Below are 14,373 nucleotides of genomic sequence, written 5' to 3'. Positions count from 1 at the left end.
TTCAAAAGGTGACCTGGAAATTTATCAGATTTGGTACTGGAAAACCTGGAAAAGTCATGGAAATTTAAAAACAGACTTCTGTAGCAACCCTGTTTTTAGACCTAATTTTTGGTTTTAAATATTTTGTATACCTTATTTTTAGCTTTGACTATTTTTGTAGACCTAATTTTTAGGTTTAAATACTTGTGTAGACCTAATTTTTTAAGATAAATACGTTTATCGCAAAAATAGATCTAATAAAATATTTATCGACAAAAATTAGGTCTGTATATATATTTAGTGTCCAATATCAGGTCTAATAAAGTATTTATCGTCAAAAATGAGGTCTACAAAAGTATTTAAAGTAAAAAATTAGGTCTACGTATAAATATTTCATTACGTTACGTTCCGTTCAAGGTGCTATTAGGCTGTGTCTACATGCTTGCGTTTTAACGCCCGTTTTTGCGGTTTTTGCGTTTTCATATACTTCTATCCTTGTTACACTCATTAGTCATTACTCAACGCTAAACGCAGCGTTAAAACCGTGTAGGCTTCGTAGAGCTGAGCCTTTAGCTTTGCTCATCTTTAGGTGTGTAAGCGCCTTTAAGCTTTAATCATTGGCAAAACATCTTGCTTGGCAAAAGCCGCAAAGCCCGCAAAGAGAAAAAGCAATAAAGTGAATAATTTTCTTGTGAAAAAGCCGCAAAACAATAAAAAATGTCTATGTGTTGTGCTCGTGAGTATTTTTATTTATTGTAACTCTTTAAAAATGTATATAAATAATTATTAAATACCAGATTGGACATTTTAAAGTTTGAATCCCCTAATTTTTGGAAACAAAACATAACCTTAAAGTTCTACTGTATTTTAACTATATTTTAACTATAATCAGCGTAATTATATTTTTATTGTAAAATGTATTAAAATGTTAAGCCTCTAAAATTTTATTTATTAAATAAAGTTGTTTTGCATTAAATATAAAAATGAAAGTATTTTATTTATTTGAATTGAACTTATTTTATTTCAGTTTCAAATGAGGTGCCAGAGCATCCTGTTATCTCGCCTGTATCGGGAGCTATATTTGAAAAGCGTTTGATTGAAAAATATCTGCTTGATAATGGTATCGATCCAATTTCACGTAAAGAGCTTACAATCGATCAACTTATAGAAATCAAAAGTATGTAACGTCTTCAGATTTATTTCTCTTGAATGTAATATAAATAATAACAATTGATATTAAAACAGCAACGCCAATTGTAAGACCAAAGCCGGCGAGTGCCACGTCCATTCCGGCTATTTTAAAAATCCTGCAAGATGAATGGGACGCAGTGATGTTGCAGTCATTCACGCTCAGACAGCAACTGCAAACAGCGCGGCAAGAACTGTCACATGCTCTTTATCAGCACGATGCCGCCTGCAGGGTAATTGCCAGATTAACGAAGGAAGTGACAGCGGCTCGAGAAGCCTTGGCCACTCTGAAGCCCCAGGCCGGAATCACACAACCAACGGCCATACCTCAGCCTGTGAGACTCACTTTAATTGCTTTCATTTTTACATGGCGAATAAAATAATTCAATTATTGTGGGATATTGATATCCTTTCCTACTGAAAAGCCTAGACATGAGTTCTGTTGAGGTGTAAAAGCTTCGGCGGAAAGTAAAAACGCTTTCACGTCAGCATGCTTTTTTCTATAACAAATTTCCTTTCACACAGATCTAAACTATGCAAAATTTTCTTTTTTATTTATAAAAAATGTTAGAAAATTTTGCATATTTTTTTATTTCTCAATAACCAGGGAGGTCACAAGTTTCAGTTTATCAAACTCCCTAACATTTCCCTGACAATTTACTAACATTAAAATTATTTTTCCTGACAAAATTCTTTACACTCAAGAAAAAATTAAAGTTTACGAAAAATGAATAAAAATTTTTTGTCAGGGGAATTTAGAAAATTGAGATTTTTTCCAATTATTTTTTCGAAAAATATTAGAAAAATTATGTTTTAAATAATTGAATTGCTGTGAAAATTTTTTTATTTATGAAGAATTTTATAAACATTTTTTTTTTTAATTTAAAGTATACTGTAATTGAAAATTTTATAAAAACACTCAAAATTACTATGAGTCGAAATTTTAATTCTCTGTCAATCGACAGAGAATTTGATCCTCTGTTACTTCTCTATTAATGCTCTTGATTCTCTAAATTGGTTTTCTATTAATTCTCTTGATCCTCTCATACAATATAACATTCTCTTTTGATTCTCTTGATTTTCGAAAACTTATACTTTAAGAGAATCAAAATTTCGACTCTGATACAATCAAAAATTTCAAATATTTAAACAATTTTTTATACTCGATTTAATCGGGATCTGTTTCGCAGGCTGTAGCAGCGGAAGCTGGAGGCGCAGCGGCCCAACCAGCAGAACAAGCTGGAATCACAGAGGAAGTTATTCAGAAATTACAAGACAGAGCTACCGTTCTCACACAAGAAAGAAAGAGGCGTGGTCGATCTGTTCCCGAAGATCTCCTACCAGCTGACAGTATTCGCAATTTTCAACTCTTGGCCAACCACCCTGTAAGTTCATATACAAACATAAATATAAAACAAATATAAGCATTCAATATTAACATTTATGTTTGTATATCAAATGAATTTAATATTGGTGAACGGTTTTTCTTGTTGATTTTATCATTTAATTTATTAAAACAATTGCACTTACTTATGTGTAGGGTCTTCATTCGGCAAGTACTCCAGGAATTCTCGCTCTCGATATACACAGTGCGGATACAAGTAAAATATTGACTGGCGGAGTTGATAAGAATGCAACAGTATTTAACAAAGACACTGAACAAGTGATAGCCATTCTTAAAGGACACACGAAGAGGGTACGTTTCAAAGTTATTATTTATTAACAATACAATTTTCCCTATCCAAACCTTTCATCACCGATTCCACTCCTAATTCACGTGACAATTTTAATCCTTATTTCCTGATTATATCGTTAATTTCGACACTTACCCTAATGTTGTAAACTAAATGTTTCTTACCTGCCAATTGGCACAACTGTAAATTTTATTAAATTATAAATTACTTAAACTACTATTTTTCTCAAATTCTCTCGGATTTATATACAGACAAATCTTTCCAATCATCAGTAATTCAATTACCTTCGAATAAACAATAAAGTAAATTAAAAAGTTTTTTAAAATTTTAAAAATTTTAGAATTTTTGAGAAATTATTTATGATTAAAATTCTTCAAAAATTTGATTATTTTTTAAATATTTTTTAAAATCTCAATTATTTTTCAAAGATTTTACTAAATTTAAATTATTTTTACCAAATTTCACTTTTTTGGACATTTTTTAATTCTAAGTAATTGTGAAACTATTGTATTTCAGAAATTATTTAGAAATATTTCTAAATAATTTTCATTGTCATTATTCAAAAAATTTCTTGAAAAAGTGGAATATTAAATTCAGGGTGTCTACTAACCGGGAAATAGCCGGGAATTTAATTTGACCTGGAAAAACCGGGAATAAGCTAGGAATTTTATGCCAAACCGGGAATTTTTTCACCAAATTAAAAAAAGTTTTATAATTATAATTTGTGTTTAAAAAATCTCTTTTTATTTCAATTTTTAAAGATTTATTTACACTGTTTTCTAAATTTGAATTAATTAAACATAATTAATTTGATAGTAAAAAATCAGTCACTGATTCAAATATAGTATGTAAATAAATTTTTAAAAATTATCGAATTAATAGAAATTTTGTGAAATTCAACTGAAAATAATTAAATTTGTTAAAGAATTTCATTAAAAACTTTTTAACAAATCGAATTTTCAAAGTATTTTAATTTAATAATAGAGAAATAATTGGATTTTATAATGACTCACATTCTAATGTATTCATGTTTCTTAGTGCGAAGATTAATAATTATAATTTTTATTACATAGAAATTGTAAAAAAGATACATTGTACTTAAAATTTGTTAGTAAAATTAAATTTTTGGAATTTTTTTTTGAAAATTCTAAAAAATAAGATTTTTGAAATTTTTTAATTCTGTTTCTAGATAATTGAATTTTTATAAACAAATAATTAAAAATTTTGGAATTAATGGAAATTTCTTTACGCATTCTATTAAAAATAATTAACTTCATTTTATTTAAATTGTTCGAAAATAATCAAGGAAAATTAGTCACCGTAATTATAATTTTATTTTTAAAATTTCTTCGCAATATTTTCAATTATTTTCATAAATAGTAAAACTCATTGCAGAATTTCAATTTTTAATAATTTTAATCGAATTCCTCGAAAAATGTAATTATTCTTAAAATTCGCCGAAAGAATTCAATTATTTCTAGAAACTAAAAAAATTCTGCTCGAGAATTCAATTATTTTTATAAATAGCAAAATTCTCCTCAAAATTTCAATTATTTTTATAAATACTTAAATTGTTCTCCACAATTCAATTATTTTCAAAAATTTTAATAAAATTCTACTCAAACATTTAATTATTTTCATCATCATAAATAATAAAATTCTTTGGAACGATTCAATTACTTTTATAAATAGCAAAATTCTTTGCAAAAATTCAATTAGTATCAATACATTTTAATAAAATTGAATTAATAAAATTTTCAATTATAATTAAGTATGAACAGACAAGATTATTTTAAAAAATTGAAAAAATTATTTGTTTAATTCAATTATTTTCAAAAAATTTAAAGAAACTCGTCAAAATAATTTATTTATGTTCGAAATCAAATAAATTTAAATTTGATGAGAAAAAAACCGGGAAAATTTAGGACAAAGCCGGGAAATTACCCTGAATTAGAGAATTTGAAAAAACTAGTTTGTACTAAAAGTTGAGAAAATGAAAGTGTTAAAATTTACAAAAAGAGACGAAGAAGAGACATAGTGAATAACATTACTTTTTTCAGGTAACACGAGTAATTTACCATCCTGAGGAGGATGTAGTGATGACAGCTTCACCGGATTCAACGATTCGTGTTTGGAATGTAGCAACAAGTCAGTCAACACTTTTACTAAGACATCACGATGCTCCAGTTACTGGATTGTCTCTGCATCCAACTGGCGACTATCTACTCAGTTCTTCTTTGGATCATTATTGGGCATTTTCTGATATTCGAACCGGACGATTATTGACAAAAGTAAAAAAATTGTTATTACCTTCTCAATAAACAAAAATAACATTCATTGAATTTTCATTCGTAATGTTAGAATTTGGAAAATAGTGAACATAACAAATGATATTAATTTTGTTTAGGTTGCAGGACAAGCAAATCAACCTTTGACTACAGCCCAATTTCATCCTGATGGTTTAATTTTTGGAACTGGTACAGCCGACTCACAAGTGAAAATTTGGGATCTTAAGGAACAGTCGAACGTAGCCAATTTCCCTGGTCATAATGGGGCAATTTCTGCAATTAGTTTTTCAGAAAATGGTTATTATTTGGCGACAGCAGCTGAAGATTCTTGTGTGAAACTTTGGGATTTGAGGAAATTGAAGAATTTCAAATCTTTGCAACTTGACGAGTCTTATGAAGTGAAAGATATTTGCTTTGATCAGAGCGGAACATATCTCGCTGTCGCTGGATCTGATGTTAGGTAATATATTTTGTTTGATAAATAGTTTTCTTTGGCCTTAAAAAGCAATTATTTTAACTGAAATTTGAAAAACTTGAAACCTCTTTTCTGAATCAGTTTTATTAACTACACATATTTAATTTTTCAGAATCTACTTATGTAAACAGTGGCAAGAACTTAAAGTGTTTAATGATCACACAGCAACTGCAACTGGCGTTCGTTTCGGAAAGCATGCTCAATATATCGCTTCAACCAGCATGGATCGTACGCTTAAACTTTATGGAATACAGTGAATATAGATCAAATTTAATTTCGTGTACGTAATTTTTATATATCGATTGAAATATATAATCTTTTGACATTTATAAATAAATTATTAAGGTATTTCAAAATTTGACGAATTTTCTAAATCATTGCTGACTAACATTTACTACACTGAAAAAAATTTTAAGTACGTTGCTGCTCTTGTAGAGAGAGATGCTTTCTTTTATGCCTGACTCTTTAAAGAGTAGCTGCTGCCCTTCTTAAAAGAATAATGACTAAAAGGTATAACTGCAAGATTGCAGAGCGCTTTAAATTTTTTCAGTTTACTATTTAAAATGTGTTAGCAGTTTTGTTAATCTTTCGAAAATGTGTAGAGTTGGTTTTAAATTGAAAATTAACCATTAAAAGCGCACACATCCTTAACCATCTTTAATCTACCAAAAGGATTTTTATAAATTCTCCGAAAATTTTTTTTTACTTTTATCGAAAAATTCAGATGTTTTAAAAAATCTTTTTATGTTAAATATTGAAGTTTATATATAATAAAGTCTTATTCTTTGCATCAAGACGAATCGATTGGTCTGTATAAAGTATAAATTGAGTCATAATCATAATTTATAAAAATTAGTATTTAAAAAATTTATTTATAAAAACTAAAATTCTTCTCATATTAGTTAAATTAATTTCTAATATATATTCAATTGATTATTAAAAATAATGGATTTATAGAAAAATTTTAGTTTAAAAACACTAAAACAAATTGAATTTTGAAGCAATTACAAATTATTGCAGAAATTCAATTATTTTCAAAAGTAGTAAAATTCTTCTCAGAAATTCAATTATTTTCGAAAATTTTAATAAAATTCTTGGCAAAATTTCAATTATTTTCAAAAACTTTCCTCAATTCAATGATTTTTAATATCTATTACTTTAATAAAATTTCACAGAAGAATTCAATCATTAAAAAAAAAAATTTTAATCAAATTTTACGCAAACATTTATTTATTTTCATAAATAATAAAAATTTCACAGGAATTCAATTATTTACAAATTATTTTCAGATATTATTCAATTATTTTCATTAATAATAACATTTTTAACAGTGATTCAATTATTTTCATAAAAAATAAAACTCAATGCTGAATTTCAATTATTTTTAATACAATTTTAATGGAATTCCTCGAAAAAAGTTAAATATTATTTACAAAATTTTATTAAAATTTTGTCAAAGAAATTTAATTATTTTAATGACCTTTGCTACAATTTATTTATTAGAATTTAAGTAGGTATTATTTTCAATACATTTTTAGTTAAATTTTTTTAAAGAATAAAGTTATTTACAAAAATTTTAATGAAATTCTTTGCGTAACAATTCAATTATTTTCAAAATAATTTTAATACAATTCTTCGCAGAAATCCAATTATGTTTAAAAATTTGCAAAAATTCTCGTCAAAATTTCAATTGTATCTTTATAAATATTAACATTTTTCTCCGACATTCAATTATTTTCAAAACTTTTAATAAAATTCTTGGCAGAATTTCAATTATTTTTAATACAATTTTCATTAAATTTCTCGAAAAATGCAATTATTCTTAACAATTTTATTAAAATTTGTCAAGAGAATTCAATTACTTTAAAATTTTGTTGATAAAATTCTTTATAAAAATTAAATTTTAAGAAACATTTAATTGTTTAATAAAATATTTATTTTTATAGTTAAATAATTGAATTGTCGTAGAATTTTCTTATAAATATTAATTTAAAAATGAATTTCAAATTAAAATCTTTGAAAATTTGAACTTTTCATACCACAAAAGAGTGGCAACCCTGTGATTACAGAAATACAATTATTTTCAAAAGTAGTAAAAATTTGCTGAGAAATTAAATTATTTAAATAAATTTTAATAAAATTTTTGGCAAAATTTCAATTATTTTCAAAAACTTTCCTCAATTTAATGATTTTTAATATCAACAACTTTAATCACAAAAGAATTCAATTATTAAAAAATATTTTTAATAAAATTCTACTCAAACATTTATTTATTTTCATAAATAATAAAAATTTCACAAGAATTCAATTATTTACAAATTATTTTTATAAATTATTATAGGTTTTTGATTAAATTTCTTCAAAGAATTAAATTATTTTCAAAAATGTTAATGAATTTTTTTTATAACAATTCAATTTTTTTCAAAATAATTTGAATAAAATTCTTCGTAGAAATTTAATTAATTTCAAAAATTTGTCAAAATTCAATTGAGGCCTTGGATCCAATAACTCGCCCGACGCTCGGAGGAACGCGCAACTGCCAGTCAGTGAGCAGTGAGCGCCTCTGGGCCACTCACTGCTACCCGACTGGTATTAGCGCGTGCTTCCGAGCGTCGGGCGAGTTAATGGATCCAAGGCCTCAATTTTTTTCAATATCTACTATTTCAATAAAATTTCACAAAAGAATTCAATGATTTAAAAAGAAATTTTAATAAAATTCTACTCAAGAATTCAATTATTTTCAAAAGTAATATAATTCTTCGCAGAAATTCAATTACGTTCAAAAATTTACAAAAATTCTCGTCAAAATTTCAATTAACTTTATAAATAATAAAATTCTTCTCCAAAATTCAATTATTTAAAAAAGTTTAATAAAATTCTTGGTAAAATTTCAATTAATTTTAAAAACTTTCTTTAATTCAATGATTTTTTATATCTACTACTTTCATAAAATTTACCAAAAGCATTTAATTATTGAAGAAAAAGAATAAAATTCTACGCAAACATTTAATTATTTTCATAAATAACTAATGTTAAAGACTCTTATGTACTAAATATATCTTATCTTTAAAGTTTTGTCTGGAAATTAGACAGTTATTTAATTTGATAAAATGTAAATGTTGTTTTAAAAACCTAGAAAAATTTAATTTTTTTCACATGGAAAACCTGGAAAAGTCAGGGAATAAAGGTTTGTAAAGTAATTTAACAATTCTCCAGACACAGTCTAGCATTTTTATTTTATTAAAAAAGTTTAGAAAAATTACACATTTATTGCAGTTAAAAATTTGAATAGCATTATTTTTATTGCCTTTCAATAAATTTATTCAGATATTTCTTCCTCACTTTCAATTGCATTTATTACGTCAGCCCAAATTTCGTCTATATCAATTTTCTCCAATGTAGTTCGACCGAATTGTTTGAGTACTTGAGAATATTTATTGACAAATGAAGATTCTAAATGTATTTTGAAAAAAAAATTTTAAAATGCGTTATATTAAATAGAAATTTTATACTTTTTTAAATACAAATTACAGAAGTTTGTTGATGAATCTTACCCTCGTCAGTGGACCCGATAATAAAGTAATGATGAATTTGACAATTTTTCTTTAAGAATCGAGTAGCCCATATTAAAGTGAAATAGATATTGTCTACATTTTTTGGCGAATGAACATTAACTGCAAGTCCTCCTTCTTCATTTGTACTATCTTTTATAGTTACATATTTGCGTTTCTCTAATTGTCTCAACATTCTCTTACGTATAAAACTCTGATTCACGTAGTTGACAAAAGCTTGAAAATAAAATAATGTAAATTGGTAAATTAAATATTCTTGTCATTAGAAATTAAATTAATGTCACTTTGGTTTACCTGTTAATAGAGAAGAAAAGTCTTTCATTTCTATGAAAATGTTTATCCAAGGTTCAACCTCTTTACGATAACACTCGTTCAATTCAGTGTCCGGAAAATAACAGCTCATGCTCATAATTTCATTGCTTTCCTTGTTCTGTTAAGAAGAATTAAAATTACTACTTGGTAATGTAATTCACTAATACATAATTTTGTTTACAAATTTAAGAAAAAAATTATTTACAAAACCTTTTTAAATAGCAAGGAAAAACTTTGTTCAATTTAATTATTTCTGAATTTATTTAAGAATTGAGAATATGGTGAAAAATGGCGAATATTTTCAGAAAAATTGAATAATCAAGAATTCTCCTCTCATTGCTTACAAATAGATGCAAATACATAACCATTAACCAGGGTTGCCACGCTTTTGCTCTTTTCAAGTTCCCTGACTTTTCCAGGTTAAAAAACGAAATTTTCCCATGTTTTTTAAACGAAAATTATTCGAAAACATCAATGACTTCATTTTTAAATAAATATTTAATTTATTTTTTTTATAGAAATTAAGAAATTGAAACTTCTTCAAAAATTATTTTCATCATTACGATTATTAATTTCTACAATTTTCAACTAAAATTCTTCTTTAAGTCAATTTTTTTTTATAATTTTTGAAAAACTTCTTTGTGAATTTTCAAATTCTTTTGTTTACAATCTAATTTTACGAAATTTAGATTATTCTGACATTCTTCAATTAAATATACAATAGAAATTAAAAACTTTAAATAATTAAAAAAATTCCATTAAACTTATTGAGAAAAATTAATTTTATAGAATTCTTAATTAAAAGTATGTAATGTTCAAATTTTCAAAGATTTTAATTTAAAATTCATTTTTAAATCAATATATATTTAGAAAATTCTACGAGAATTCAATTATTTAAGTACCTATAAAAATAAATATTTTATTAAACAATTGAATGTTTCTTAAAATTGAATTTTCATAAAGAATTTTATCAACAAATTTTTAAATAATTGAATTCTCTTGACAAATTTTAATAAAATTTTTAAGAATAATTGCATTTTTCGAGAAATTTGATGAAAATTGTTTTAAAAAATAATTAAAATTCTGCCAAGAATTATATTAAAAGTTTTGAAAATAATTGCATTTCGTAGAAAGATTTTATTATTTATAAAGATAATTGAAATTTTGACGAGAATTTTTGTAAATTTTTTAATAAATTGGATTTCTGTGAAGAATAATTTTATTAAAATTATTTTGAAAAAAATTGAATTGTTACGCAAAGAATTGGATTAAAATTTTTGAAAATAATTTGATTCTTTCAAGAAATTTAATTAAAAATTTATTGAAAATAATACTTAAATTCTAATAAAAGAAATTGTAGCAAATGTTATTAAAATAATTAAATTTCTTTGATAAATTTTAATAACATTTTTAAGAATAATATCTTTTTTCGAGGAATTCCATTAAAATTGTATTAAAAATAATTGAAATTCAGCATTGAGTTTTATTATTTATGAAAGTAAGTAAATCCCTGTAAAAAATGTTATTATTTATGAAAATAATTGAATAATATCTGAAAATAATTAAATATTTGCGTAGAATTTTATCAAAATTTTTGTTTCATAATTCAATTCTTTTGGGAAATTTTATTAAAATAGTAGAATATTGAAAATCATAGAATTAGGTTCAGATTAAGAAGGTTAAATTAAGCAAAAATTTTCAAAATAATTGAAATTTTGCCACGAATTTTATTAAAATTTTTGAAAATTGAATTTTATTATACTTTTGAAAATAATTCAATCTTGCAATGAATTTTATTAAAATTCCTGAAAATAATTCAATTTTGTCGAAGAATTTTGCTATTAATTTATAAAGATAATTGAAATGTTGAGGACATTTTTTTTAGATTTTTTCAAAATAATTGAATTCTTGAGACGAATTTTGTTAAAATTTCTTTTTAAATAATTGAATTCTTTTTTGAAATTTTATTGAAATATTACATATTGAAAATAATTGAATTTTGACAAATTTTTGAAATTAATTAAATATCTACGAAGAATTTTATTAAAATTATTTTTAAAAAAATTGAATTGTTATAAAAAATTCCATTAAAATTTTTAAAAATAATTTAATTTTTTGAAGAAATTTAATTAAAAACGTATTGAAAATAATACCTACTTAAATTCTAAGAAATAAATTGGAGCAAATGTTTTGAAAATACTTGAATTTATTTTAAAAATTTTAATAAAATTTTTAAGAATAATTACAGTTTTCGAGGAATTAGATAAAAATTGTATTATAGAAATAATTGAAATTCTGCGATGAGTTTTATTATTTATAAAAATAATTAAATTCCAAAAAAGAATTTTATTATTTATGAAAATAGGTAATTTGTAAATAATTGAATTTTTGTGAAATTTTTATTAATTATGAAAATAAATAAATGTTTGCGTAGAATATTATTCTTTTTCTTCAATAATTAAATGCTTTTGTGAAATTTTATTCAAGTAGTAGATATTAAAAATCATTGAATTGAGGAAAGTTTTTGAAAATAATTGAAATTTTGAAAAATAATTGGATTTCTGAGAAAAATTTTACTACTTTTCAAAATAATTGAATTTCTGCAATCATTTGTAATTGCTTTAAAATTCAATTTATTTTAGTGTTTTTAACTAAAATTCTTCTATAAATCCATTATTTTTAATAAAACTAGTTGAATATATATTAAAAAATTTGACTAATTTCAGAAGAATTTTAGTTTTTAATTTTTTTTAAAACTAAGTTTTTTTATATTTCTAATTAAATTCATTTAAAATTGAAATTTTACAAAATTTTAAATCAAAATCTTTTAAAGTTCTTCTACTTATGAAAATTGTAAACGTAACTCTTTTAAAATTGAATTCATTTTGAAATATTTAAGTAAAATTAGATTTCAAGAATAAACACAATAACTTTAGAAAACAACAATTTTCCAGGATTTCGATCAAAATTCCCTGACTTTTCCAGGTTTTTTCAAGGTTTATAAAATTCCCTGACATTTCCAGGTTTCCAGGTTGCGTAGCAAGTGATTTTGATTTTTTAAATGAAATTCCGAGATTTTTGAAAGATCTACGAAAGGAAAATTCAAAATCACTGTTTTCCCAGCCTTGGATCCTCTTGGAGGAGGTTAAAGTTTTGAACGTTCAAATGAACGAAATTTATTTATTTCTTCTTCAAATTAAATTTTTATTACTATAATTTTGCGTCACTATTAAGCAAATTAATTATAATGTTTCTAAATGTAAAATTTGAGTTTTTAATTTGAATTGTAATCAATAATCTATGAAAATATTTTTAACAAAAAATATTTCGTTCATTTGAATGTTCAAAACTTTTTGTTCATCCTCTTGGAAGCTTTTTTAAATAACTTCTAATATTAAAATAAACTATTATCAAAAGAGAAAAATTGCTTTTGAGAAGAACTTGGAATTTTTTTAAACGGCTTGTGACATTTAAATAATTATTAAAAGAAAATAATTTTTTTTCAAATAGTACAGCAATACTGAATAAAGGAAAAAAATTCTTTTCGTTTAGTTACCTTTGTATTGACAGTCAACTCGACAGCGATCCTTAAAGCTTCTGTAGTGAGAATGACTTTATAATGATAAACATCATCCTGAATCAAAGTTTTACTAATATCATTAAAAGACACACCAAGCAAACGTTCAGAAAATTCTATTTCTTTCCTCTTGCTACTATTTGTTTTGATGTCACCATTGTCCATTTGTAAACCAATAAAGTTGGCAGTCATTCTAAAATAATTAAATATAAATATTAAGTTACTTTTCTTTTAAAACTTAGAGGATAAAATTATACCTATTCGAAATATTTATTTAGTAATCTGTACTCGATTTCGTGTCGTCTTTCCTCTGCTATCAGTTTTTCTCTTAATTCACAAACTTCTGTGAGAAGTTGATTCTTCCTTTCCCTTAAAGCTACTAATTCCTCATCATCAGTATTATCTTCTACCTCATCTTTCTCCATATCACTTTCAATATTAGTAGTTTGATTTATTGACATTCTAAAAATGCAAAATTTCTATGATTCAAATTATGTTAATAATTTAAGGAGCAAGTTTTCAAAACTTGATAAATCCATATTTTCTTATTTTGAGAAAATGAAACAAGTAACATTTCTCACATAACTACTACAGTTAATTTTTTAAAATAAAAAATTTGTATTAATTTATATTTATGTTTTTATAAATATAAGAAATTCTTTTTTTAATTAAACATTATCATAATTAAGTGATTTAAAGGTTTTGGTAATTTTTTCTAATAAAAAACATAAAAATTATAAGTCATCTTGGTCATGTGAAAAAGTTTTTAAATTGAATATTCGTTGTTAATAAAATTTTTTTTCTTACATTTAACGGTGACAGGTCGATTTGTGAGGTCTTTAAAATATTAAATTTATGTTTATACCAATTTTTTTAAAAATGGATTTATCAGCTTTTGAAAACTTGCTCATTTTTTAAAGTTTCAAAAATTTAATAATATGAATTTCTACCTTAAATAATTAATAATTAGAAGAGAGAAGGTAAAAATCTATTTTTATATGTACTTTCTATGAAACAGTTCTTTCAAACAACTGTAAACAAAGGGTAAAAGTTGTGTTTACAGTAAGCTTAGTTTAAAATAAAAAGAGACCATTGTGGAATTACCATAACGCGTGTACTTGAGCATAAAGTTGTGTCCATATTGGAGAATCCACACTTCGATCTAAGATGCTGTAAGCAAAATTTAATGAGAGTGAAAAGGATAGTGTTATTATCAATTATCTCTCTTGCACTCATAAAATTCTGCTTTCCACGCTTTCTGCTGATGTGATAGAAAAGGACACAAATG

General features: G+C 24.2%; 2 protein-coding genes across 3 annotated transcripts; one reads left to right on the top strand and one right to left on the bottom strand.

Moving 5' to 3' along the window:
* Nucleotides 1–557: 557 nt before the first annotated feature.
* On the top strand, nucleotides 558–5,980 carry LOC122503893 (pre-mRNA-processing factor 19). The gene is made up of 8 exons (XM_043614654.1): nucleotides 558–715; nucleotides 1,007–1,156; nucleotides 1,225–1,502; nucleotides 2,358–2,552; nucleotides 2,708–2,863; nucleotides 4,922–5,152; nucleotides 5,269–5,609; nucleotides 5,737–5,980. The coding sequence occupies exons 1-8, from the start codon at nucleotides 697–699 to the stop codon at nucleotides 5,879–5,881; spliced, it is 1,515 nt and encodes a 504-aa protein (XP_043470589.1). The 5' UTR covers nucleotides 558–696; the 3' UTR covers nucleotides 5,882–5,980.
* A 2,861-nt stretch (nucleotides 5,981–8,841) lies between these two features.
* On the bottom strand, nucleotides 8,842–14,165 carry LOC122503891. Of its 2 annotated transcripts, XM_043614649.1 has the most exons (6): nucleotides 14,036–14,165; nucleotides 13,374–13,547; nucleotides 13,065–13,278; nucleotides 9,491–9,626; nucleotides 9,179–9,412; nucleotides 8,842–9,077 (listed from the first exon to the last, which is right to left on the bottom strand). In XM_043614649.1, the coding sequence occupies exons 2-6, from the start codon at nucleotides 13,544–13,546 to the stop codon at nucleotides 8,944–8,946; spliced, it is 891 nt and encodes a 296-aa protein (XP_043470584.1). In that variant the 5' UTR covers nucleotide 13,547; nucleotides 14,036–14,165; the 3' UTR covers nucleotides 8,842–8,943. The 2 variants fall into 2 exon arrangements, with proteins under 2 accessions (XP_043470584.1, XP_043470585.1); XM_043614650.1 differs by lacking the exon at nucleotides 14,036–14,165 and having other exon boundaries at nucleotides 13,343–13,484.
* Nucleotides 14,166–14,373: the final 208 nt, after the last annotated feature.

This window comes from Leptopilina heterotoma, unplaced genomic scaffold (genome assembly GCF_015476425.1).
Source record: "Leptopilina heterotoma isolate Lh14 unplaced genomic scaffold, ASM1547642v1 Lhet_272, whole genome shotgun sequence".
NCBI classification, from domain to species: Eukaryota; Metazoa; Arthropoda; class Insecta; order Hymenoptera; family Figitidae; genus Leptopilina; species Leptopilina heterotoma.
The sequence above is the reverse complement of the archived record's forward strand: the minus strand, read 5'-3'. Positions and strand labels throughout refer to the sequence as shown.

Bases quoted from the DNA above. Each gene is read 5' to 3' on its own strand.
- LOC122503893 (XM_043614654.1), top strand. The intron at 1,503-2,357 runs GTGAGACTCACT...TCTGTTTCGCAG, and splicing joins CAACGGCCATACCTCAGCCT to GCTGTAGCAGCGGAAGCTGG. The intron at 2,553-2,707 runs GTAAGTTCATAT...ACTTATGTGTAG, and splicing joins AACTCTTGGCCAACCACCCT to GGTCTTCATTCGGCAAGTAC.
- LOC122503891 (XM_043614649.1), bottom strand. From the start codon at position 13,546: ATGTCAATAAATCAAACTACTAATATTGAAAGTGATATGGAGAAAGAT. The intron at 9,627-13,064 runs GTAACTAAACGA...TCTTCTTAACAG, and splicing joins AGTTGACTGTCAATACAAAG to AACAAGGAAAGCAATGAAAT. The intron at 9,078-9,178 runs GTAAGATTCATC...AAATACATTTAG, and splicing joins TATCGGGTCCACTGACGAGG to AATCTTCATTTGTCAATAAA.